We start from the raw sequence: 26,931 nt of genomic DNA on the forward strand, positions 1-26,931 counted from the left end.
TACGGTTAATGTTTCTTCGTCGCTGTGACAAACAGCGCTCGCAGTAACAGATTCCATTCTCTGTTTACACTTTTATCGATATCGCTTATTAAACACTTGCCGTTGTCTCGATTATCACGTCGCTCTTCTTTGTTCCGCTCCTCCGTCAATTTTTGTCTTTGTTTCTTGTGACGCGCATCAATAGCGTACCACATGTATAATGGCATGCCTATCTTCCCCACTCCTACGACTTTAACATACGGTGAATTTTTTCCATGTGTACGAAATTCGAACTCGAACTCATCTTTAGGGAACCATAACTTTTTTCGATTTTTCCCTAGAAGAACTGTCCATCTGTAATAATTTATTAAACAGACGTGTATAACCCAAAATATAATTAGACACTCTGTATAATTAAAAATCATTGTTGGAGGTTCAAGCTTACAGCTTTCATCTATTATAGTAATGAAAGTGGAACGATTATCTCTCGGGTTTCATCCATCTAATCATATTCACCCTCTCAAATTTCCTCGCCAATTACATCTGCTTGCATTTACCTTTCCCACCCTTTGCCAACACTTAGCCAATTCGACGCCTATATCCTCCCACTCTAATTAACTATTGCTAATCAAACCAAGCAGTATTAATCCTCGCTTATTAAAACCCTCGATTCTCCCCTTCCGAGCCATCCACCCCCTTTAGAGCTCCAAGGGATGTTCTCCCCCGCACGACATTAAGGGATTTCAATGCTCCAAAGAGTAGTGAAACAATAATCAAACGAAAATGTATTATTTGCTATGTTTTATCATAGTTTCACTCCTAATTATCACGGATATACAATTCACGAACTAACTTTTATTTTTCCACCTTTATTAACTGTTGAACTAACTTGTATTTGCCTTTATTTACTGAAACCCTCGTCTTCCTCGAGTCTCCCTCCTCTGTTTGCTATCGAAGAACAAACTGTCTATTATTTGCGCTAACAGCCGGAAATTAACGTCATATAGTAATTATAATCAATAAATTGTCATTTTTAAAAATAGATGGAGTAGCTGGTCAAATGATCGAACGATTAGCAAAGTTTTTTCCATTAAAATAAAAGATGATCCAGTCAACTAAAACAACATGACCAGTGACCACCATGGCAGTCAAGGCGTTAAGGGTTGAAAAATAGATGTTCGTAACTTTCGTCGATCGACTGTCCTCCATGGAGCCGTGGTTATTAACTGTTTCGAATCAAATCGACACGCACTCATCTTCGTTTATTAAAATCCTCCTCTTCCTCTCTGTCTAACCCCCTCCATCCACGGTAATCGTCCCCTCTTCGTCCAGCAGGAACGATCTGTCCTCTATTTGCTCAGTGGCGTGTTCCCTCTCTCTTGGCTCGGCTGACATTCTCCTCCAGCTCGTTCGCTCTAGCGACGACTGCCACTCGGTTGTCCATCGTTCTCGTCCGTCGTCCCTTAGTTCATCTGCTCGTTCGTTTTGCGGCCAGTCAGCTCGGTATCGCATTATGCTACGGTCACATCGGTGCCCGTCAGTGCTTCCCGCTCGTGCTTTCCGCCGGTGCAGCCTCGACGACGAGCCGCTACCTGGAATCGGTGCAACGTGACCCGCTGGCATGCGTCCGCCAGGAAAATGGGAAAAACCGCCAGCAAGTTGAAGTCAAAGAGGAGCCAGAGTCAGTGCAGACTTTTACTTTCTATTTCCTCTCTTTCTCTCTCCCTGTCACTTTGTCTTTCTCGCTATTTCCATTCGTCGCCTTGCAACGATACACATTTCGATTTAGCTCCGTGGATCTAATTCGATCCCCGCAATGCTCGTGAATCTCGACCTCTCGATCCCTCGAGACTCCCTTTTAAATGGTGAAAAGTTTCTCGTGCGATGCTCCTTACGAATTTTCGTTTCTGGTGGCACAGTGCAGTGATTCTGAACGTTTTCATCGAGAGAGTTATATTTTAGGAGCTTTTTTGCTCCGAAGGAAGCGTTAGTTAAAATTTATTTTTATTATGGAGTACTGCTAAGTATAATCTTATTTTTATTTATGATGTATTATTAAAGAACCGTTGAAAAAAAATTACAGTGCACTTTATTCGAGTCCGAACGTCTCGCTTAAAAAATCACACGACGCTCGAATAAATTTTACTGTAGATAAAAAAATGTTACTTAAACTCTACTTTCTAATTTATTTTTTAAATCGAAGAGAAACCTGGTTTAATTGAAATGCGTTTAACGAATGAAATAATTCGAATAAATATCACAAGGATGACATATTAGAGATTAATGTAACGGTTATCGATTCAGTGCTGCACGAGGCGATTCGCGTCGAGAGTAATAAGTTGCTGAGATCCAAGATTCAAGGAGCACGTGTCTGAATGATAGAATCTCGTCTCGAGGTTGTAGCGAGAGATCTCGCGCGCGTATGAGAAAATGACGTTGACTCACGTACTCCAATGAGAAGATAAAAATTCTAATAACAAATCTCCGGAGTGTTATACGACGTATATAATCTCCAGAGTGTTATAGGATATGTTTCATCACGCTGTCTCATCAGCAAAGTTGCAAACTTTGAGCAATATTACTGAGAATCTTCGCTCACCCACATAAATCTATTTCTAAACCTCGATAATTCAAATTATCATAGATTTCTATTTCCTGGGACTAATTACTTTCGGGAAAGCGGGTTGTAGGAAAACTGTGACGCGCGAAAAGGTTATTCTTGATGGCCGCATTATTAACTCCTCGTCAAACAATACATACTTTCCAACTCGATGCAGGAAGACATATTAGATGTGATTCGTTAGGTCGTACGTTTCGTCTCGCAAAAAATAATCAAAGCTTTCAGACAATTGTTGCTACAGGAATTTATCTGGTACGTAATCAATTTAACTTTCGGATAAACTTTCACTCGTAACGGATCATTAGTATCTTAGCAGACTCCAATACTTTCTTACGCAGAAATTAATTCGATTTAGAATCGGTAAAGACACGATGTTTTCTTCGCGAGGTTTCGAAGTTCGCATCGCGGAAACGGACTCTTTAGATACGGTTTCAATTAAATTTCTTGCGCAACGCGAGTCAGATAAATTGTTGCAAATACGATCATCCCGTTTGGCAAACAGTCGAAACGAGATAATGGCAATTCAGCTCGCGAAGGAGCGTTTATCGTCGAGCGAACGCCTACGGTCCCGATCGCCTCGCGAATCGGCGTGCAAAACACGTGTAGAATCGCGTCAGTGTTTTATTTCAAAATCGAAACTGGTACGAAGTATGCTAAACGTAGGATGTAGGTCGCGCCGGTGGTACCTTTTTATGCGACCTCGCGGCTGATAAAGAGTCGTTGTGCAGGCTGTAGCGACCAATAACTCGCGACGTTTCGAAAATATCCGCCAACAAAAAAATTTATATACATATTGGGAAACTATGGCGTTACGAGTTCTTGGATATGTTACATTTTTTGTTCGGTGTCCCGTGTAAATACAGAGACGTAGAAAGCGATTATAGGCAGCTTTTGAAAAAACTACGTGACTGGAATTATTCATTCGTAGTCCAGTCTGGTCGCGAATAAATCTCCATAAACGATTGTAAATAAACGCGAAATGGTATTACGTATGGCGGAAATTTTCTAAAATTTCAAAATTCTACGCGGAGACCTTTAAAACCGAAGAGTTTCAAATTATAATGTGCGCGTTTTTAATAAATAAATGCTGAAGAGAAATAGTTTTTAGTTTTCCTTTACAATTTTCTATGGTATGAAAATCTTTAGTACGCTTATGTTAACGCAAACTCTGTTCACATTTGCAAAAGTAACATCGACCACACGTGTTTGTACAAACTTTTCCCAACAGTGGAAAATTTTTTATCATTCGTACGATTTTTCTCGATTATTTTCGTTCGCGATTTCTCCCCGTCGGTATCGAAAATCACAGGCGACTCGTTCGGCTCTGTCAGCTGTGCACAAACTGGGTCCAATTGAAATTCCTGTCGCGAGGTAAACGCGCATATAATTACGCGGCCACGGAGGAAACGGAGGGAGATCTCGTCGCAACGTTACACGCACGTGAATAAAACTTTTCGAGAAACGCGCGGAAAGAACCGCCGCCAACGACAAAGAAAAATTCAATCCTCTCTAGAGTCAAAAATCCGAGCATCGAACGCTGATCTATCTTTCTTATTGCCGCGAGATCGCGTCAAATTCACTGTAAACATCAAACACGGAATATTTCTGAGCAACGAGTAATAGAAATTTCCTGTAATTCGTTAGAAACGAGATTTGACAGAAAAACAATTTGAAATCTCTAGCTTGACTGAATTGCGGACGTAATTTTGTTACTATTAATTGGTCCCTTGGGTTATACAAATGATCATTTGTTATATATAGATTAAGAAAATTAACACTTCGAATACCTAAATCTAGCGATGACTACGCTTAAAATCGTATCGATATACTCGTGTGCAATATTGTTCTCGTTGTAAAAACCCCATGGTTGATTCGATCGAAGCAATCTTCTAACGATAAAGTAAAGAATTCGAAAAATTTTGCTTTTCTTTTTCGGTAAGTCATTAGTAACCTGGGAGACGCCATCGTCCAAGTGCGTGGCAAAGATAACGCCGAGACAGTGTTCGTAGCGCGTGACATGCGTGTCTCGTGTGTGGATAAATTGTGCGAGGCGATCAGGGGCCAAATAATGAAATGCATGGCAAGCAGCCTGGAGCCGGCTGGAAGCGAGCTACCGATTAACGTTCAACGAAACAGACGACAGATTCGATACACCGATGATTCTTAAAATGAACGTCTCTCCAGGGTTGGTATGTTCATTTAACGTGCAGCGGAGACGAAATTCGACGACAGCTTTATCGTTTTTCAAATGTCGTCTCCGCGACTTCACTGGGAGATACGAATGTTCAATTTACGAATCACGCGTTCATTTTAAGAATTATTATTGGTAGTCATTTTTGAAACGTCGTTCGCGCTTCATTGGGCCCAACGGAGAATCCCTCCAATTTTGGAGAGATAGAAATGTTTTATTTACGAATCACGTGTGGGGGATCATTTTAAGAATCATTACTGTAGATGGAGGGTAGCTAATCGGTGAAAAATATTTCCAGCACGTTGACGGTTCGTGCGTGTGCTCGCTCGACCTCGGAAACGGCGCCTATCGCACCTTTTTCGGTCGATAGTGCCTCTCCAAACGTTGCATAGTTATCTCTGTAAACGGCGACCTTATCAGCGTCGCCAGGTATTATGTCGGCGAGAGCGGCTCGCAACGCAAAACACACCTGCATTCCGCTATTCCGCTCTTTCGAACTCGCGACCACCGCACACGAAGTCGCTCTTCTCCCGCCGCTCCTTTTCACTCTCTCTCTCTCTCTCGAGTGTTTCCTTATTGTCCTCCCGTTTCGAGAGACCTCCGTCCTCTCTCAGCGGGGGATGTCCTTTCCTTTCTTTGTCCTTTTCTTCCCGGGCACACCATTTTTCGACCAACAGACCTACAGACAACCCGAAACGCAAACTTGCACGCTGTTTATCGCATCGACTGCCACGGCTTTCGCAAGATTTTTTACCAAGGAGCTAAAAAAATTAATTCTCAAGATTAGACGTCAAAGAAAGTAGATCTAGATAGCGATTCTTGAAATTTAGGCAGTAAAAAAATAAATTCTATGACATATTCTGGGTATGCTGGTTTCCAATTGTCTGAAGACAAAGTTGGACATTGGGAAAAGTGTATAGAAAACAACGGAGATTTTTAATAAATATATACTCCTACGTTACGTTCTGTTAACCCTTAATGAGTACCATGGGTGGAAATTTGATATTTCGCAAATATCGTTTTGCTACTTAAATTGTACTGTATCTAATTTTTCATTTCCAATATTACAACTCACACAATATTGTACTTATAGTGTATGGGTGAAAATTTATACAATAATTTATAAATTTATATTATAAATTTATAAATAGCGAAAATTTTGAAGATGACCGATTAATATAGCCCGGACCCGATCGGATACAAGTTACGAGGACGTAATATTCGTGTCGAAAATAGAATTACCGACTGTAGATCGCATCGCGTCAGGTTTTAAGCCTATCCTGGTCCAAGTTTTATCGGAATCGCGCACGCGGCAACGAGCAGACAGGACCGGGATTTATTTATATACCAAACGCAGGTCGTAGAAACGAATTTACACTTTCCTACCATGCTTCGTCGCTTTATCAAGCTCGAGCGAAAGGGTTAAGGGGCAACGCTCGTTCGAATCCCGACGACGGGAAAGGCTGTCGAGAACAGGTTTATATCTGTGCACGAGAAGGCGAGCGAAGATAAACGGATCGAAGCGAAAGTGAGCCGAGGACTTCAGTTTCTGACCAACTGTTCGAAGGATCCGCGCGTGGCTCGCGCGAAAGACGCGCGTGTCGTTGGAAAAGGCGAAACCGTCGAGACCGAAACGACCGTTAAAAAAAATGGACCCGAACTGTCCCGGAGATTCGGGAGTCGATCAACGGGAATCGAACGGGCCCGAACGGACTCGTTTGGCAATGTGCGTGGTCGGTTTGCTGCACCTGTGATCGCGTTTGGCGTGAGCGTGCATGGATTTCAATGGGAGATAAATCGCGTCGCCGAGTAACGGGTCCTCCGATACAAAGTGGAAACTTTTATCAACTGTAATTCGTAAGCATTTAAGCTTAGAGGAGAGGTTTGTCGACATAGGAGCCGGATTCGTGGAATTTACGGTGGATATTTGATGGGAGATAGCACAATGGATAGCGAACATACGGTTGCAATGGAATGAGATAGGAGATCGAGAGAAGAGAAATATCGAGGAGCGTTAGCGAAGGATAGAAGAGACTATTGAGATCGGGAGAAATTGAGGAAGAAGAAGAACGTGATATACTGGTGTTTGCGAAAACGTGAAAAATTGGATTTTGCTTCAGGGTTTCTGTTTGATGAATTATGAATCTTTGTAATTAAATATTATTATAGAAAGTAAAGGACTTCGTAGAGTTAGTGTTAATCGTGGTGAACAAGTGCGTACGTGACTACTGAAAATTTGAAGAAAACAATCATTAATACTTTGAAGATTCGAACAAAAGACCTATAACTGACACTATTTGAATATTTTTTTAAATCGAGAAAGGACTTGCTGTGCCCAGTAGAATATAATTACAATGGACAGGTATAGTTAATACTTATTTAAAAATAAAAGTTAACTGTGAACAAGTTGGTTACTGTTGTGCTAATGGAGTAATTTAAACAATTGAGAAACCTCTTTCTCTCGGTAACGACGACGATGTGACAGCTAATGGAAAACGCAATGGAGGACAGTGTATTTGTAAGAACGAAGAACGCATCAAACGTCGTGATTAAGCGGTTATCGGTCACACGTTGCTGAAAGAGCGAAATACGACGAGCGAGGCGCTGGAAAAGTCAGATAAAAAGCATCGACTGCATCGATCGTTTGGATACGGTGTCGATAAACGTTCGGCGCGATGGTATTCAGTCGCGATTGCAGATTGTCACGGGTCAAACGGCGTCGATCTCGCGCTTGGAAGTCGCGACGATTCGCTTCGTGGAAGTGTGCGCTCCTCGTTCGCGTATGAATAAATATCGATAGAAATAATTAACGAACAGAATGTGCGTTCTGTGACGCAACCAGTCGACGAGAACTTAACCCGCGAGTTGTTGCCGGATTGCAATGATCGAGAGCGACAAGGATCGCGCGCGGAAAAGTTCAGGCATGCGTGAGTATCGGGGATTTCTAACAAAAATAATTGGAACGAATTATATTTTTGACGAATTAGATCTTTCTGATCGTCGTAAGAGTACACGATCATTATTAGAAATAAAAAAAAATTATTTTGATCGAAGTCTCTTTTCGTTATTTTTGTCCGAAGCTTGCGTAGACGAGGTTTCTGTAAAAGACAGTTTAACGCTTGTGTACCAATACCTTCGAAATAATTAGCATTCTAATATTCTCCAGGCATATCATGGAGCTTCCGGTTTCCATCAATGGTCACCCTGCAAAACCTAGGCGCCAGTGGCCGTCGTCGAAAGAGAAACGGCATACCCTCTTCAGCCTCTTGTAAGGATCTCCAGCAGAAGCGACACACGATCCACCTACAACCGGAAGTGATTATTCAGAAGGAACCTTCTCTCATCGTGACGCCACTGTCGCCGGAAGATCTAACCGAAGAAAGCCCAAGGTAACCGCAAGCGTGTCCCGTGACCACAAACCCATTCGTTTAATATCGTTCTTTTACCTCGTTAACGATTCTTCTTCTACGTATAAAATTCGTCTGAATATTCGTGCTCCAAAATTATGCTTCAAAGATTTTTAAAAACTTATAGTCTCAGTTCTAGTTTTGGAGTATTTATAATGAAACTTAAAGTTTTCTACACTTACGTGTCTAAGGGATCTTTGTCGTCGGGACTTTCCGGTTTCATAAACCCACACCTCGAGAATCCGCGTGTATCTTTGGAAATCTGTTGCTTGGGGAATTCGCGTTCCCAGAGATACTAATCTGCAACACCTTTCATTTCACGGGCCATGTATATGCAAATTTTATGCACGAGCTTAAGAGAAATGGGAATAGATTGCGGACCGCACGAGTCGAGGCCTTCGAAGGACTTTTCCGCCGCCGGTCGGGATTCTTCTGTTATAACTTATGAATTAGCCTGTTCGAGGGTACGTCATGATACCGGCCCGGGAACATAATGGAGCCGGCAGGTCCCGAACCGGTTTTCCTCGATCTTCGCCTTCAAAATGACGTTCTCCCTCGGACCAGAGATCGCGGGAATCCCGTGACGGAAAAAAAAGTTAAACGGAGGAAACTATAAAGCATTCCACGATAGTTATTTCATAATCTCTTCGAGAATCTGGTCCCGGACACTTTGATCCGACCCTTGTCTCGGTGTCGTCGAACATTCCACCAGAGATTTATCTGATTGTGAGCATCGAGCTCCACGATAAGATTGGGAATTGTTTATATTGATAACTGTCTCGAATCGCGTGAATTTAAAACACTGAAACAAACGTGTTATCAACGCGTTCCAAATTAACGCTGAATTTGATAAGTTTGTGTTCCATCGAGCACCAAAATTTTCGCGGTGAAGAGTATTACTAAGGTATTCCGGTACACAGTAATCTTAGTTGTACATGCTTTTACCAAAAATCAGCTGCAAAAGCAGTTGCAGTAACAGCAAACATTTGCTTTCTCACATCTGCAATTGGATGTAATCTTATCGCCTCGATTTTCAAAGGACAGCCCTCTACCCTTGACGCGATGTAATCTCCAGACGTTCGCGCCACTTAGAGTAAAATTACTCGAGTACAAATTTCGTTTCATCGGAATTCTCCAAATTTTATTCTTGGAACTATCGTAATCACAATTACTGTATACCTCGAGCAAGAAAATTAATTATAAAATTAAGATTCAGAAAAAAAACGTACAAAAATTCGTAAACTCGTTCATCTGCTCACGTTTTGGAGAAAATTAATTTCGTGAATATTACAAATAGCAGAGTCGTAGCTTCTTTCTAGAATCCCACGTTTCGACTACTTGGACACCCCTAATGGTCTCAGTAATTTCAATATTTCAAGGACCCCTCCATTTCGCTGAATTCGAGGGGGAGAATTTATCTGTAAAAGGGGCGGGGGGTTGCTTGGAGCGAACCTTGAAACACGCTGGTGCAATCGTTGCAAATCGTGCAACTGCACGCGAGATCCTGTCGCTATGACATTAGAGCTCGCAGAAAGATAAGGCGTACGGCGAATTTCTGCGAATCGCGCGTTATCGGTTCGCATTCTAAGCCCTTTTGCATTGCTATTTATACCGTCGACGACTCCTTGAAAATTATTTGCTTCGTCCTCCCGATGCCAATCCTCACGATTCCCTTTTTTATTGAACTTAATCTGCACTGTTAATTATATTAATTTAATTCATAATAATAATGTTAATTCGACACGGTCTAAAGCGTTAGAGACATTTGCAATTTATGAGCTAGAAATAAATTCGTACCTTGTAATTCTATTGTACCGAGTATTGGCTCACGCGAGCTGCGAAAGATCGGAGAAGCGAAACGAGAAACGTCGATTCTTATCAAACATCGAAGTGACAAATCGGAATGGCTCATAGAACACTATCGAACAGCCAACAAGATCGTACATTCGATATGAAACGGTAGTGGCACGCGTTACACTAATTGAGCTTGTCGAAAGAACTACTGGAAGACAAAGACGATTGATAAGAAATATTTTTCTATAAAATTGTTACTCCAAAACAAAAATTCACGAAAAATAACTCGATTCGTAAGAAACCGAGAATTACAGTTTCAAATTAACGACAAAGAAACTTCGTGTAAACGTTTGTCCCAGTTGGTCTTGTTACGCGCGCGTTTCGCGTTTATCGCGAGCAACGCCAACACCTGCATCGTTGCGTCCACCACTCGAAACTCCATTCCTCTTCGTCAAACAACGGCGAGCAAAGTAAACGCACAGATGCGTTTTATGCGTTCTTAGGCTCTTATCGAGCGCTTTTGTTTGACGCAGGCGCGTCGGCACCCCATATACAACCCCTCTACCCCTTCTCAAACAGATCAATAACCCCCGTTGGTATCGACTGAACCTAACGCCGTCTGATAAGAATCCCAGACCCAAACTGGCCGTCACCGCTCGAAAATCGAAATAATATCTTTGACCGTCCCGCGTCGACGCGTTCTCAAATCGAATGCCCGATGTCGACTCGACTTCGAAAGCCACTCGAGGACCGGAGAAAACGCAGGCGTGGGTGAGAATGCGACGAGACGCAACGGGTGGCGTCTCAGTGACGTACTAAGTGCACCGAGAATACACCCCTCCAACTCGTCAAATTCGAAATTCTTGAAAAATTTTGGGACAATTATCGAGACAGTTAAAATTTCCTAAATACAGCTACTTATCTTAGGAACAATAGTTCTGTACTATATTTACGCTCGCTTTTAGATCCATATCTCGTCTATCACGATTTTTATGCACTTAAGCTTGTAACGCGTAATAGTATCGAATACTTGTTTTGATAATGAATTATAATCACTTACAAAGTGCAAAAGAACATCCGCCAACCATGGAAGTGTTAATAAGAAAGTTCTTTAATACCTGTTTTTTTACATTATCCACGATACTTTCGTGAAAGTAGCATTAATAGATCGGCGAGATTTTCCCGGTGAAAATGAATCCAAACACAACCTTGTTACGACTAATTTTAATTATACGATTTTTTAACCATTTTTAAATTTTGAAAACACTAGCGCCAAACGTGAATCATTAAAAATAGTCGTAATTAGGTCGTGTTTGGACTCATTTTCACCGGAATCCCCTCGCCAGTTCATTGATAATACTTTCACAAAGATATGATGGAATTGGGTTTAGAAACCACATTTTGGTTGTACCTCTTTAAACACATTTCTTCTCGCACTAAATGAATATTTACTTCAAATATAATTTCACCAAAGTGGTATCATCGATATTGTCAGTCATACACGACATTGATTCAACATACCATAATAATTGTTAGTCTCAAGTAAACGTAAGCCTTCTTCAGAATGCATAAGAAAACCTATACAGAAAAAAGAAGAGAAATTATTTTAAGTATATTATACCAATATAATGAATGATCTGTTGCATCAGAATACCCTTAACCTGCCCATATCTCGATTACCTTAGTCACTAAAAAAACCCGGTGCTAAACCTTGAAAGAAGTTCGTCGACGACTCTAAGCCACGAACATCTTTCGAGGAGACTGTGTGCCGACCTTTACCGAGTCGATCCGCAATCAATGGGCATAAAATAAATTTTCTCGACGATGTACGCTGGAAATAAAGAAATCAAGAAAAGACAAAGGCTGTTCTAAACAGTCCCGAATTAGAAAATGCTTTTAGTCACGGAGAAAGGAAAATATTTTGCTTGGCCGTTGCAACGACGCCGCGCGAGCCGAATTCGTCGGTCCATCGTTCTATTAATACCCAGCAGAGTGCCCCTCGAAGTCCACCAAAAACACGGCCCTGTACGTGTCGTAGGTTTCCACGCACATAGTTCAGTGGGGTGCGCGCGCTCGGCCCGAGAGCCGTGTGGCCAAACCCTATCCGTCCCTTAGACATCTCGCGAGTCGAAGAAAATTCCGAACACGATAGGGAAAAGTATTCCGTTGTTTCCGATTTTCGGGGGTGGTTCGAGGCGGAAGGGTGCATCGGGTCGACATGTGAGCGATCCGTCGTGAAAATTTGCATTTTCGACGCAGGTCGTCGCAGGTAAAAGCTGAAGAGGCGGAGGAGGAGGCGGCAGTGGACAGAAGGGAGCACCGCGACGCGTGTTCCAGAGAATCTGTTGCGAAAAGGGTTGACAGCAACGACTACTCGAATTTACCGATGGTGAGTGACATCTTTCAGTACCTAAGTCACAAATATTTACCGTTTCAAGTTTCTTGCGGGGTGCGAAATTTTACAGTGACAGTGATACGTGACGGAAAGAGAATTCGTTTTTTACCACCACCCTTGCGAGAAGAAATTTTTAATTTGCCTTCGAATAAACGTTAAACTTTTAAACTAAATCAGAGTTAGCGAAAAGCACTTCCATTAGAGTATATCTGAATTTTTGGTAATTGGCAAAAATTTGATAAAAAGAAAGAAGTATTTGAATTATCTTTCTGAACAGTTAAGTAGAATTTCACAATGAATCAAGTGTTTTGTGTTAAACGTTTAATTGAAGCAATGGACCTCGAATTCCTCCGAGGTACTATATTAAGAAATTATTAATGGTCTGATTGCTAGAATTTTCTGTCAATCAAATAATTCTCAGCGATCATAATTAGGTCGTTTATACGCTACCGTCTTGATGATCCAGCCTTCACACGTGACACGTTATGTCAGTGATAGTTCTAATACACACACGCGAACGCTCTCGTCGCGATGATCTCTTTACGAGCGAAGTACTCAAGGCTGTTCTTGTTAAGCCAATTTCGTAGTCTCGCAGAGTCGAGTCACTTCTTCATTGACTGGCACGACTTGCATACAGAGACGTACGAAACAATCGTATAATTTTTTTCCATAACACATATTCTATATCAATTGATGACCATATTTTGCTTGACAAGAAATTCTGACAGTCAAATCTTGCTTCTCACTCGTTTATTGAAATAGACAAATCTTTTATCCTAAAAGATATCATTTTTAGTTAGTATAGCAACAACTGAATGTATATACTATATTAAAATAAACACGCCTATTTTTCGATGTTATGCTAGGTCCCCTTCGGTGCGTACACCTAAACTATATATAGCTGACACACTTTCGTACTTTTACTATAGCATTAATGAAACAACGTGCAAGTTTATTTCATTCAACTCCATTGTGTACAGAACGAAAGAAAAATATCAACTATTAAATGTAATTTTTGTATAAAAATGATGTAGAAGTACTATGACAAGTAGAGCTCATTCAAGGTTGAGTCGCTCGCATAAATTTTAATGCAAGCGCTTGATTCGAGCCGTGCTTTGCAACGCTAATTTCTAGAGCGCATCGCGAATTCCCTAATTTATGTCTGTCATTCTCGGATGTCTAATTTAGGAGCCACCGGAAGAGTCGACGCGTAAACTCTTGGAGCGGGAACTTCGACTTTTGGATCCCAGGGATCTGAGGTCTCATGCTTGGTATCACGGTAGCACTCTTCGTGGTGGCAGAAAAGGTGCCGAGGCGGAAGTGCCCAACGATGGCGACTTCCTGGTCCGCGATTGTGCCTCTCAACCCGGAAACTACGTCCTCACGGTTCGATGGAAGGGTCAACCCCTTCATTTTGTCATCAACAGGGTAAGCCAAATTGTGTTTTTATTCGTTTCTACTTCAGGAGCTTCCGAATATTTGTTGAAAATCTAACGATGGTAATAAGGTTGGAATTTTACACAAGACTAACGATAGTTTCGATGCTATGACTCGATGCAATTTGCATACAACACCCCTAAACCAAAGTCCTGGCTGTCAACAGGTTGTGATCCAACCGGAGACGGTGTACGAACGGGCGCAGTACCAGTTCGAGGACGAGGCGTTCGACACTGTGGCCGACCTGATAACCTTTTACGTCGGCAGCGGGAGACCGATAAGCCAAGCAAGCGGTGCCCGCATAATCACCCCAAAGCCACGATGCGTGCCTCTGACCTGCGTTTCAGGACCAGCGAACAGTCAGCACTGTTCGAGCCCCTCCTCTTCGTCCCTGTCAACCGGTTCTCCACCTCGCCTGCCTCGAAAGCAGCAACGCAGCCACTCTTTGACCGCCCAGCATCATCCCTCGGACCAGCACGACGGTCGTCAAACGTCGAATCAACAACCATTGTCTCACGGACCAGTTCAATCTAGCACCCTGCCGCGCGTACCACCCATACAGAACCAACCACCCTCGTGTTCCCTGTCTCTGGGCCGTCAAAAGATCACCAGGGTGATCTCCGATCCTGCCCTACAGCAACAACAACAACAGCCGGTCCACCAGCAGTCTCTGAACCACCAAAACTCTCTGGGAACGGCTCCACCGAAGCCACCAAGGGTACCGTACGTTCCTAATCATCAGCATCACTCTATCCACCATCATCATCACCATCATCATCATCACCAGGGATACCAGGCGTCGGGCAGCGACAGTGGCAACGGCTCTGGGGACAGCGAATTCGAGACGAACAACTCCGGGGGCACCAGTAACCCGTCATCCTCGGTTCCCATCAAAGGAGTCGTCATCAGGAGTCACTACACCACCAGCAACGATGGCACTAACGGGAATAGCGGTAACGAGTACGAACTGTCCACCGAGGAACAGCTGGTGGTGGCTGCTCCATCCTTGGAGATCTCCACGTCGTTGGACATCGAGGGATTCACGACCTTTTTGTTGCCAGCCGGTGACCACAGGCCTCTAGACCCCACCGCGTTGAGAGGAGTTTCCGGACTACTTCTCGATTCGGCTCCCAGGGTTCTAGCCTCGCATCTGACCAAGATCGATCTAGAGCTGGCTCTTCAACCCGGTCCTGGCAACAGAAACGGTCTCAGCGGCATCGAGCTGGCCACCTTGCCACACGGTAGACAGGCCAGGATGGACCTGATCGAACGATCCGAGTGCTTGAAACTCCTAGTGGCGGTGACCGTGCTGGCTGGGGCCACCGCGATCGAACGAGCAGGCACCATCAGCAAGTGGATCAAGGTGGCTATCGACACCAAGACAGCGCTGGGCAACCTCTACGGTTTCTGCGGCGTGATGCTGGGTCTGTGCCTGCCGCAGATCCAGAGGCTGGCGAACACTTGGCATCTCCTGAGGCAGAAGTACACGGACGAGGCGTTCAGCTTCGAGGCGAAGCTCAGGCCCACGCTGAGAGCCATGAACGAGTGCACCAACCCACAGGCACCCAACACCACGCTGCCCCATTTGTTGCCTATAGCGTTGTTGGGGGATCGTGGACCAGAGGATGTGCTAGGTGCGTTACCAACAATTCGTTTGTACTTTGTTTATTGCGTTCTTGCATTATTGGAACTTGGAGCGTCGAAGAAAATGCTTCGCGCTGGATTTCTGGTTTTTTTAAATTAAATTTGTCTTTCTTTTCAGGCATGGCGGCTCCGTCTGGCCTCGCGGGCGCCATTTTGTCGCCTTGGGAAAATTCCGCCCCCGATTGTGGTCTGTCTATAGTTTGGTCGCATTTGGAATCGGCGCGGAGGATGGCCGAGAACTTGCCGCTGTTTCGCAGAAATGCTGAGATAGTTTTGGAGGGTTCGAGGAGCGACGAGCTGCTGTCGGACGCGTTTCGAACCGAATTTCATATAAAATTCCTATGGGGAAGTCGAGGTGCGACCGTGGCGCCGGAAGAGAGACACTTAAAGTTCACGCAAGTTCTGGACGCAATGTTCGACAAGTGTTCGTCGAGCGAGGTGGCGGCCTAAACGCGGCAACCAAAGGACAGATTATTTTAGACAAAACCGCGATACGCGTAGCTAGTCCTTCATTTTTAGAACGACTTTTTTGCGATCGCCTGAAAGGAGAAAGGGACCCCAACGAATTTATCTTTCGGTTACTTTTTACGTGCTGGTGTAAATTATGGTTATGTAATTATGTAATTAAATCGTTGTAATTAATTGTAATTTCTACGGTACGTACGGTATAAGTCTAGTTCATTTGGCGAGGTTTGATCCGCGACGGACGTATTTAGTCGACCATGTGTTTTCCGATTCGAAACTAACCGCGACTGCCAATTTTGCACAATTTTCACGAGAAGCGAACGGGCGTTCGTTTTTATAGAAATTTTTTCGTACCGAATCGTAGCTCGTAAGCAAAGTCCGTGAACGTGATTCCTCCATCGCGACGAACGACACGATTTTATCGCGACTACGAGAGGAAGACGAAGCGAGCACACGTTCGTCGCGATAGTTCGATCGCTCGCAGCGCCGAGAAACAATCAAAATAAATAGCATTTACGCGACTGGACGTATAATCACAAATGTAATAAAACGCGTCATATTTAGCGGAGTAACGATTCCAGGATGTATCGAGATACATACCTTTATTAACGAACCCGCATTTACTGTCTCGCAATGACTGGCGACGATATAATAATCAAATCGAGTTGAACTATCATGTACTTAATTTTAACTGACTCTATATTCGGCCAATAATATGTTGTAAATGTTGTTGACATTTGTTCACACTTAATAATATACGAGAACGAAAATCAATGTTGTGTGCCTTTCCTTACCCCATTAATTTATATTTATAAAAGACTAACATCGAATTTAATTCTCTTTAAAATTTATTGAAAATATTATTTAAAAAGATTTCAATTTCTTTAATATATGTTAAACGTATATTAAAGCCTACACGAAAGTCGATAACGTGTAAGGTCCACTCGTATACCTCGCCTGTGGTAATGGTTTTACTCTAGAATTTCACATACGCAATTTACCATATGGTTGCCAGACAAATTTACACCCCCTTCTCATCTTTGCTTCGAATATTAACAATCACCGCGTGTCAACTGGTCAATTGACAGGCATGCATTACATCAATATTCTCAAATTTCAACGTCTGTCATAAGAAAATGACAGACTCATATAATCGATAATGCATGAAATCTTAATATTTTAAGAACCATTGTCACCATCTCTTTTTCTAATATCTCAACAATTTGACGGAAGATATTCTAGATAGACAGGGCTTCTGAATTTGCAAGAACATCTTAGCGAAATTTCAGAGTATAATTCACAAACTCTAGCAACAGAGAATATGCAAAATCAAATCTAAATACTTAGAAATAAAAAATGTGAATAGATTAGTTATTCTGTACCAAATAGGTATCGTTAACAAGATATCTAGAATAGAAATAAAATTTGAACAGCTACACTTACAGAACTTAATTCATGGGCCACAATTATTTAAATATTATGAATATCTAGACACTCACCTAATTAATTTAAGCAGCAATTGACCATCTATTGTGCACCTTGACACTAAGTTTGCGTAATTAATTTCTTGACTAAATATTTCCTGTGGGACAGTAGATGAATTAAGTCCCACCACGTTAGGATTAGGATCAACTTCGAATAACAGTGATATATAATATCTTATATTTTAGATCCAATTCACACTCTCCGTCAAGTATACCAAACCAGACTTTCCGTCGAACCAGTTTGCCTTCATATTAAAGCCAGAGACCGAGTACTTGCCTGAGTCTATACTCAAAGAATCGCGTGGAGGGTCTGTGGTACCGAGAGACGAAAATGGCACTGGTGGGATCCACCCCTTCTTATCGTTAACAATTCGTTTCGCCGGGACATTATTATAGGACTTTTTATTCCCTACTTGGAATATTAACTACCATCGTGTGTCAAACCGATAAATTGACAGGCATGCATTACGACAACCCGTTCGAATTACTACAAATATGAGGTAGATAAGAAAATGACAAGGTTCGATACTGCGAGTCCTACGTTCTGCGAATCAAGAATGTATAGAGTACCCTTGCTAATATTCGTGCAATCGACACTGTAGGATCCCACGCAATTTGACAGAAGGCATTTCCTCGATGAATATTTCAATTGGTCATCGAGGACTTCTAAATTTACAACGAAACGTCTCACTGTGCGAGGAGCGAGACGATAGTTCTCTCGAGAACTATCCCTTTACAAGCATCGCGCATCGAGGAAGTAATTAAAGTGTACGCATCCTCGTAGGGCGTCGCTTTCATTCCGCGTCGTCAGATTCGATCGATTGACACAACCATTGGAGGAATTCGTATCTGAAGAATGCCTACCAATGGTAAGATTTACGATATTTTATCTGGTTACGTGAAATAACAACGTGGCTACTAATAAATAAATCACTCCACACCCTGGTTCGACAATCTATTCCTTTTGGAATTCTACTGACGATCGTTAAATATAGAATCTGAAGAAACACTGCATACATTCTCGTTTCATTGATAAGTAGACTGTGGATATTTATGTATTTTGTGAAGAATTTAAATTTTTAACAAACTACAGAATACACTTAATATGCAAAAATATAAGAAATACTTCGAGTAAGATGGGAATTATTTAGGGATTGAGACAACCCTCTCTAAAGCTCCCATTTGCATAAAGATCCGCAGTCTACTGATAAGAGAAGGGCCAGAGTCAACTTTTATTAGGTGCAATTACTATTTATTCTATTATTTAATAAGAACTTCATTTGGATCACCAAGAATGTAAATCGTTTGTTTCAAAGCATTATAACTTATATTTCACAAATATGATTCAGTGATTCAGATTGGTGGACGCCGAGTTAGCGGCGCATTCGACATTTCTTATTATAGTACGCTTAAAAAGTATTTGATAATTACGGGGCAGTATCCAGCTCATACGGACCTGATAAATAAAATTATCGTGACTGTGGTGGTGGGGAGTTGCGTTAGTCTTGTAATGCCTACGGTAAGTAATATTAATTCAACGTCGTATACCAAAAATAGGAATTGCTATTATTAAAATAGCCAAAAAATTACAAAACTAAGTGAATATAAATATCTGAAAACTAACAAATGTAATTCGACAGTTGTTCGCAATTTACATATCGTTTGTCGAAAATGACTTGGATGGGGTCATCGAGTGCCAACCACATTTAATTACAACCATAACTAGCATCGTGAAATTATTAAGCCTTTATCTCAACAGACAAAACGTACGTACGCGAGCTACCGCGACAGGAGCTTATTAAATGTAATGTGATACGAATGAAATCTGTTACAGCTGAAAAAAATATTTATCTCTGTGAAAGAGGAATGGGATCTGTTGGAGGTAAACGGTACCGTGCACATTCTGGATGAAATAACGAGAAAGGGAAGTAAAATTGCAGAATTCTATAGAGGTAGGATGCTTTATCGTAATTTTTAAAAAGTTTTTATTTTAAAAGGATTTTGTATAGAGAATTTTTTAATTTTTTAGGTGTATTATTGCCGGGTTTGTTATTATTTTTATTGCTTCCCTTGGTTCATCCTGTGTTGGATATCATTATGCCGCTAAACGAAACACGACCGCGACAGCAAGTATTCAAACTTTATTACTTCGTAGACAGCGACGAAAATTTTTATCCCATCTATTTCCATGCGAGTTTCTGTTCAATTGCTGCTATACTATCGGTAATCACTGTCGATTCTTTGTACATGATCATAGCTCATCATGCCTCTGGATTGTTTGCCGTGTGCGGGTAAATATATTAATAAAATATAAAACAGTGCACGATATATCATTCTTCCAATTGCATTTTATTACTTCGATACTTTTGTGGAATATTTCTGATTACTCTTCTAGTTTTCCACAACCTGTATATCGTATGTATTATAGTAGTTGTTTCAACAGAATCCTAATATATAGAACAATACCGTATTCATCAATAGTTTTGGAGAAAATTTTTTTGGAGAAACGAACGATAGGAATAAATTATTATACATTGAATCGTTGTACCAAAATATGCTTTGTCGAGTACTAGTGCATTTGCAATCGCTTGACGCCCACCTCATAAATCATTCGCACTACATCACGTTGGCATGAACTAAAGAATTTTATTTTCTTCCGATATTGCAATGGCACAGTTTGTTTATTCGAGTGATTCTAATGAATGCAGACATAAGATTAAGAAATCAACAGAAAATAATGGGATTACTAATGGACTCGTCGCGATTGGCGGTGGATACGAAGATGCCAGAGAATGTGTGGAAGCACACAATAAAGCCATCCAGTTTGTAGCAATTAATATTAATATAGAGAAAAAAACGGATCGTACAATTTATGTTATTCAATTGATTGATTATTTTGTTATGTTTTAAGGTTCTTCGAGTTCCTGGATAAAATAAGCCGAAAGAATTTCTTGCTTCAGATCGGATTTAACATGATCGGTGTTAGCGTCACAGCTTTTCAAGTAAGAATAACTTTCCCCGACGATATTATTATTGTAGGGCTATTAAATAAGCCTGCATTTTGTTTGTTAGGTTGTTGTGCACTTGGACGAACTTAATGAAGCTATAAGACACGCAATTTTCTTCGGTGCTCAAAATATTCATCTATTCTTCCTCAGTTTGCCCGGACAAATAATTACCGATTACAGCTCAGAGGTCGCGAATAACATGTGTGTGTTAAAAATAAGTATTTAAAAAGCATTACTATATTTAAACTAAACGTAACTCTTCGTGGGCGTTAGGTACAGCTCCGAATGGTATCATACTCCAGTGAAAATACAAAAAGTGCTCCACACTTTACAAATGAGATCTAGCAAACCGTGCGAATTGACCGCGGGTGGATTGTATAAAATGAACATGGAAAATTTCGGAAAGGTATGTAACAATGGAACTGTCAGTTTGTATACCATGGCATGAGTATTATTTAATAAAAAAATGGACTTCAATTTTAAGACTTTTAAAACGTGCATGTCGTACTTCACGATGTTGCTGTCGACGAAAGAGTAATTCTTCGTTATTATTAATCTACGAAATGATTTCATCGGGCAACAATACTTGACTATTCGACGTTCACGAACTGAACTGCATGTGGTTTAAATGGTATTTGAGTAAAATATCTAATTGTTTAATGTATCTCTGGACTCGTGTGTAACCTCTTAACGCACGGTCTTTTCCTTCTCCTAAGTTAATTATATTAAAAATACAAGAAAATATTACTAATATTGAATGTTCAGTTTCCAAAATTATATATTCATTAGAACCTTTTTTATTATACGAGAGTTTTATTAATCACACGGTGTCGACAAATCGAGGGGATAATCGCTAAGCAACAAATGAGATTATTTCGATTATTGCAGAAAATCGAGGCTGAAAATTTCTGTAATAATCGAAGTATTAGTGCACTAATTTGCATATGCCACGAGCATGTGCGTCAAGGGGTTAAAGTAATAAAATCGATCGTTCAAGTGTTATTAATCGGACATAAGATTCGAATGTTTAAACGCTAAATACTTTATTCTATACAACTGATATTGTCAACAGTACCGAATATGTTAACAAAATAATTGTTAATCTAATAGATTCTAAATATTACAGATACTATCAGTAAACTGTTATTATGTCGTTACTGCGATACAAGAATTACACAGTTTATTATTTCGGCATGGGGTTCTTTAAAAACGCGCGATCTCCGCACCAGTGGATGAAGAAACAGCACAAATTCAATATTCAATATGTATAATTGAAAGTTTAAGTCATTTACAATTAATGTACAACAATTTGTCTGATTTTTATTAATAAATTATTACATTTCACTAGAAATACTGGTTTTGAACAAAAGAGTAAGTTAATTATCCTCTAAACTGGATTCTTTCTCTGGGTTTTACGCAAACATTGTTACAAGATCAGATACTCCGACATCTCCACTCTGGAATATCGTGTATAAAATTTACAACTGACAAACTTCTACCCCTCTTCTCTTCCCTATTTCGAATATGAAATATTATTGATCAACTAACAAACATGCATTACGACAACATTCTCAAATTACGATAAATATGTAGTAGATAAGAAAATGATAGATCTAGGGGGGCGCCGGTCGTATAACTAAGCTAATAGCAAATATTTTAAGCACGATCGTAACCACGCTGCATTTATACGATCCTAGCAATTTGGCAGAAGACAGTTTCTCAATGAATATTTCAATTGTTCATCGAAGACTTTTGTAATTGCAACGAACCGTCTTTTGCACATTGTAGAAAGAAATAATTGTGCGTGTTTTCATTCTACGACATCGCATAAAAGAGTGAAAGACAAAAGCGTCGAAGGAATCGGTATCAGAAGAAAGGTATCGAAGAAATCGCTTATCGATCAAAATTAATACAGAAATAAAAATATACCAGCCTAGGGACATTTTTTCTACTCCCTATAATTTACTATTTAGAAGACGTATTTCACCAACGAACGTATGCGCGTGCGTCATTTGGTAATAATTCAAAATTCCCTATATGACGTATCTTGCAGCACGCATTGCACGCTAAACATTCAATGATTTTGGACTCGACCGCGGACATGACATCGAAGGAAGCGTTTTGTGTCTTTCTGAATTGCTCTTGATATTTACAGTGTTCGATCGGTGGAGTTTGACAGTACGTGAGAGACGGAATAATTCCGTTGTAAAATTGACGATGATATAACGGTAAAAGTAAATCGGTGAGAGTGAACCGATTCGTGGTGAATGAAACGATATAACAGTGAAGTGGAGAAAGAAAATCAGGCCGGGGAAGATTTTGTAGTTGTTTCGAATGGATGCACAACCTCTCTACTGAACAAGTTTTCACCTTACTGAGCTTACTTGTCGTAAGATAGATATTTAACAATATTTGTAGTCTCTGTCACGAACATCGCGTTTTCTTCTGATTAAGGGTACATTAGATTAATAATGAGCGATGGTAAGAAGGTAAGTGAAAATTCCAGTAGTGAGGTTGTTAACCAATTTCGAAGCTGTAGGGATCTCAGCGACATCGTGCCTCTATATACACCACGCGCGCTTTATTTAAAACCAGTTGCAAAAATAAATGTGTCTGTTAATCTTCCCCAACTGAAAGTCCCAGGTAAAATGATCATTAAAGAATTGCAGATGCTTTGAATTCACTACTACTATATTTACGTATCTTCCGAATACTGTGAACTTTATGTTTGCATTTAACATTATCTTTCGAAATCAACATTTTTCATGATTTCTTTTTGTTTAAATGCTTAGTATCAATAAAATTTATTAATGTATACTTAATCTTTTGATTCTATATGAGGTTTATGAATTCTGTTTGATAACTACTATTATCACTAATAATATTGACTTTTGTGACAGGGAGTATGTGCTGTTATGTTAAATTCAGTGCAAATCTGTAATTACACATAATATTTTTAGCATAATAGGTTTTTACAGAAAATTAACTGCGATATAAACAGGAAAAACTATATCAACATGGGAAGTAATGGAGAAGATACGTGCCTTTATACTACCGGACGAGTTTGCATCTCTGAAGGTAGCCAAGAGTACACTGGAATTTATCAGACTGGAAGGAGACTTGCAAGACAGATGCAGACTGCAACGTGTACTTGCAAGACTAGACTCACAGCGTTTGAATCTGTCTGGATTCTCCAACATTTTAAAAGTCCGTGCTGCAGAGGCAAAGGATGATTTTCCCACAAGACATAGTTGGGATTCTTACTTCAGAGATGCAAAACACATGAATGAATTAAAGCCTGGAGAAAGGCCTGATACTATACACATAACAGGTTTGCCTGTTAAGTGGTTCATGGAAGATGGTGCAACTGTACCTAGCGAATCCTTGATTACCAAAATTTTTAAAAAATGGGGAACACTTAGAAGAGTCGATGTACCTGCTGCTGATCCTTATAGATCTAGGATGCGTCTTGGCACAAACATAAATAAGTTTAGTTACGAAGATGGAATATTTTTTGATGCCTATATTCAGTATGTCGAATATATGGATTTTGTTAGAGCTATGGATGCACTACGTGGCATGAAGATTCTGAAAAAGGAAGGTGAAAATGCTTTTACATCTGCAATAAAGGTATTTTTAAGATAGAAAGTTTTTATCTATACAGTAGTGCCCACATAAGTGTCCGCGGTTATCCCCGCCAATTTTTAAAAGCATCGAACATCGAGCGTGTCGAGCGTAACTTGACGCTGGTCGTTATCGATACATTCTATGGATGGTTTCGGATACCAGCTATTGTATCTCACTCGCACTTGTCCTCTTTCCTTATCTCCGTTGAATTCGTCGCAACGACGTACGTTTTTATGTTCCTTGTCTTATAATTGAAAACAACTAAGACAGATATAGAGAAGCCGGTCTTATCTGTTTCCAATTGTAAGACAAGGAAGAACATAGAAACGCACGTCGTTTCGACGCTCGTGTGACCCTACCTACAATGGTCGGTCCCGAGTGCGGACAATTAAGTGGGCACTACCGTATTTGACATTTGCAGAAGGACAATTATCTAATTTTCTTGTTATCGATATAACAAAACATATCATTGTTAATTCGATTAATATATGTAGATAAATTTTGACAAAACAAAACATATGAGCGATAGTACTGTCGCGCATAGAGAATTTGAAAGAAAGCGTCTAATAGCACAGGATACATTAGCAGCAGAAAGGCTTCGTAGAAAAGAAGAAGCTGAAGAGAAACGTCGCGCTGAACAAAAGTAATTAGCAGTAAACTTAGTAGTTTTAAACATTGCTCGGATTGTGTTATGTACTTCTATTCGTAGAAAAAAAGAAGAAGCTGATATAATAGCAAAGCAAGGAAGAAGACAAAAACGAGAAGAGAAACGCAAACGCAAAGCTTTAACTATATTTCGTAAAAAGGAAGAAGATAAAGTGTCTATGAAAATCGCCAGAGAAGGGCAAAAATTAATAAAAGCACAAAGGCAGCTTGAAAGCATCCGCTTGTTAGATGAATTATTTGACAGGATAAAGGTACAATTGTAAGAAACTTCTGGTTCGCAAAATCTTCATATTCATAAAATCAATTTAAATGAATTTTGTATTTTAAGATAAAAGTGGAAAATAATGAAATTAAAATTGATGAAGTGTCAAACACAGATGCAAGGAAAGAAGATAAAAAAAATAGTAAACCAGACGGTAACATTCAAATATTAAGTTCAGACGAGGGTGCAAAAGACGGAAAGAATGAGAAAAAAATGAAAAAATCGAAACGAAAGAAATCGAAAAAGGTGAAAAAGACAAAGGTATGCATTGTAATTTACTTAGTTAGTTAGAATGAGTAATTCTAAATTTTTCCAGAAGAAACATAAAAAGGATTCTGCAAATTCTGCGAGTCTGAGCGAGGATTCAGATGCGGAAGGACAAACGAAGAAATTGAAAAGCGTTCTCAAACAGAACGTTTCGTATCCATCTTCGTCAACAGGTAAGTGTCATTGACAGGAAGAATCAGTATCAACTCTCAAATATATTTAACTATACCTATCTAATTTTTCAGCTCCTACTGCCTTGGAGACTCTTCCCTACCCAACTCTCTACCAACGGTTTCCACAACCGTGGTACTACGAAGCAGCGTTACCCATGATTTACCCCGCTTTATCAAGAGGCGTGTCCAGAGGTGGGCGTTTTCCACGCGGAAGAGGAAGGGGGTTTCTATGGCGTAATGCTGGAAGTCCTCGCACACTACACACGTTCAACCCTCATTTGTATAACGAGGAATACTACAAGTACTTTGCTCACTTAGTGGGCCAGGATTATCATTCTTTCGATTTCAGAAGTTCTCGGTCCCGTAGTCGTAATAGGTCGTTCAGCAAATCTCGGTCAAGGTCTAAGTCAAGACAGAGATCGAGATCGAGATTAAGGTCAAGATCCAAGTCCCGTACTAGCTCTAAATCGCGAAGTAGATCGAGATCACGACCAAGGTCGCGAACAAGATCAAAGTCGAGGATTGGTTCGAGATCACGAAGCCGAAGACGCAGTAGAAGTAGAAGCAGATCTCGATCGAGAAGGCGACGCGGAAGATCGAAATCAAGATCAAAGTCGCCTACGAGAGTAAGGTCTCGAACTCGTCGATCAAGATCTAGGAGAAAATCTCGTTCACGAAGTCGCTCGAAATCCAGAAATAATACCAGAAGTCGCTATAGACGGAAACGAGACCGATCAACATCGAAGGTAAAAGTAACAAGAGCAAAGTCTCGAACCGCATCCCCTAAAAGAAGATCTCGTAGCAGCACTTGGTCTATGCCAAAATCTCCCGGTAGAAGAAGTTGTTCCTGGTCGAAAGGAATTGATACTATTAATCATAAAGTGAATTCGGATACCTCGACGCTCACGCAAGATCAAACGGCTACGAATAAAGAAGCGCCACAAACTTCTCAACCCGAGAACACAACTTCCGACTGACAACAACTTAAGACATTTCTTCCGTTTTGTGTCTTCGATCCTATCACGTAAAAAGAATGCATCGTGTTGCAATATCGTGTACAAAAGCTGTGTGAATTTGTGTAACTGTACTTGTATATATTCAGATGTCTGTAGTGTTTGTTTGACGAAAAAAAAAGATATATTTTTGTTTACGTGATAGTTCTTCCTAATCTTAAGCAATTAAATAAGTAAGTAAAAGAAGGCAAAAGTAATTGCTAACGCATAGATCCTATGTTTTCATAGCATAAATTACAAGAAACAATTGTGTATATGTTATGGATAATGTATTTCTGTAGTACATGAATCTAAGAAACGATCAGAGTACTGCATTTTTAAATTGCAGCGGTGTTCAAAATAAATACGACATCGACAAGTTAAGCGTCATTTTAAAAAAAAAATAAATATACCTGACCTTGTTAAACAAGAATGTGTACCACTGCCAACATTGTCAACGTGACGACTGATGGTACGGGCACAGACGAGCTGAAAAGCAAACGCGAAAAAATAATCGCGA

The 26,931-nt window shown here is 40.5% G+C and overlaps 3 protein-coding genes across 11 annotated transcripts; all 3 read left to right on the forward strand.

Annotated features, from left to right (window-relative positions):
- Positions 1 to 1,351: 1,351 nt before the first annotated feature.
- On the forward strand, positions 1,352 to 16,706 carry LOC143347399 (breast cancer anti-estrogen resistance protein 3 homolog). Of its 3 annotated transcripts, XM_076776516.1 has the most exons (7): positions 5,982 to 7,717; positions 7,957 to 8,179; positions 12,251 to 12,380; positions 13,575 to 13,814; positions 13,990 to 14,541; positions 14,611 to 15,457; positions 15,586 to 16,706. In XM_076776516.1, exons 1-7 carry the CDS (start codon positions 7,672 to 7,674, stop codon positions 15,915 to 15,917), a joined length of 2,370 nt encoding a protein of 789 aa, XP_076632631.1. In that variant the 5' UTR covers positions 5,982 to 7,671; the 3' UTR covers positions 15,918 to 16,706. The 3 variants fall into 3 exon arrangements, with proteins under 3 accessions (XP_076632630.1, XP_076632631.1, XP_076632629.1); XM_076776515.1 differs by lacking the exon at positions 5,982 to 7,717 and adding an exon at positions 1,352 to 1,660 and having other exon boundaries at positions 13,990 to 15,457; XM_076776514.1 differs by having other exon boundaries at positions 13,990 to 15,457.
- A 2,220-nt stretch (positions 16,707 to 18,926) lies between these two features.
- On the forward strand, positions 18,927 to 21,669 carry LOC143348441 (odorant receptor Or2-like). The gene is made up of 9 exons (XM_076778639.1): positions 18,927 to 18,935; positions 19,057 to 19,182; positions 19,251 to 19,368; positions 19,446 to 19,707; positions 20,125 to 20,238; positions 20,328 to 20,418; positions 20,489 to 20,625; positions 20,698 to 20,830; positions 21,551 to 21,669. Exons 1-9 carry the CDS (start codon positions 18,927 to 18,929, stop codon positions 21,629 to 21,631), a joined length of 1,071 nt encoding a protein of 356 aa, XP_076634754.1. The 3' UTR covers positions 21,632 to 21,669.
- An 816-nt stretch (positions 21,670 to 22,485) lies between these two features.
- On the forward strand, positions 22,486 to 26,819 carry LOC143347902 (uncharacterized). 7 transcript variants are annotated; one of them, XM_076777532.1, is made up of 7 exons: positions 22,486 to 23,067; positions 23,426 to 24,054; positions 24,546 to 24,694; positions 24,761 to 24,968; positions 25,046 to 25,240; positions 25,296 to 25,419; positions 25,492 to 26,819. In XM_076777532.1, the coding sequence occupies exons 1-7, from the start codon at positions 22,896 to 22,898 to the stop codon at positions 26,394 to 26,396; spliced, it is 2,382 nt and encodes a 793-aa protein (XP_076633647.1). In that variant the 5' UTR covers positions 22,486 to 22,895; the 3' UTR covers positions 26,397 to 26,819. The 7 variants fall into 7 exon arrangements, with proteins under 7 accessions (XP_076633647.1, XP_076633648.1, XP_076633649.1 ...); XM_076777533.1 differs by having other exon boundaries at positions 25,299 to 25,419; XM_076777534.1 differs by having other exon boundaries at positions 25,046 to 25,225.
- Positions 26,820 to 26,931: the final 112 nt, after the last annotated feature.

The sequence above is a fragment of the Colletes latitarsis genome, chromosome 11, assembly GCF_051014445.1.
Source record: "Colletes latitarsis isolate SP2378_abdomen chromosome 11, iyColLati1, whole genome shotgun sequence".
Taxonomy (NCBI): domain Eukaryota; kingdom Metazoa; phylum Arthropoda; class Insecta; order Hymenoptera; family Colletidae; genus Colletes; species Colletes latitarsis.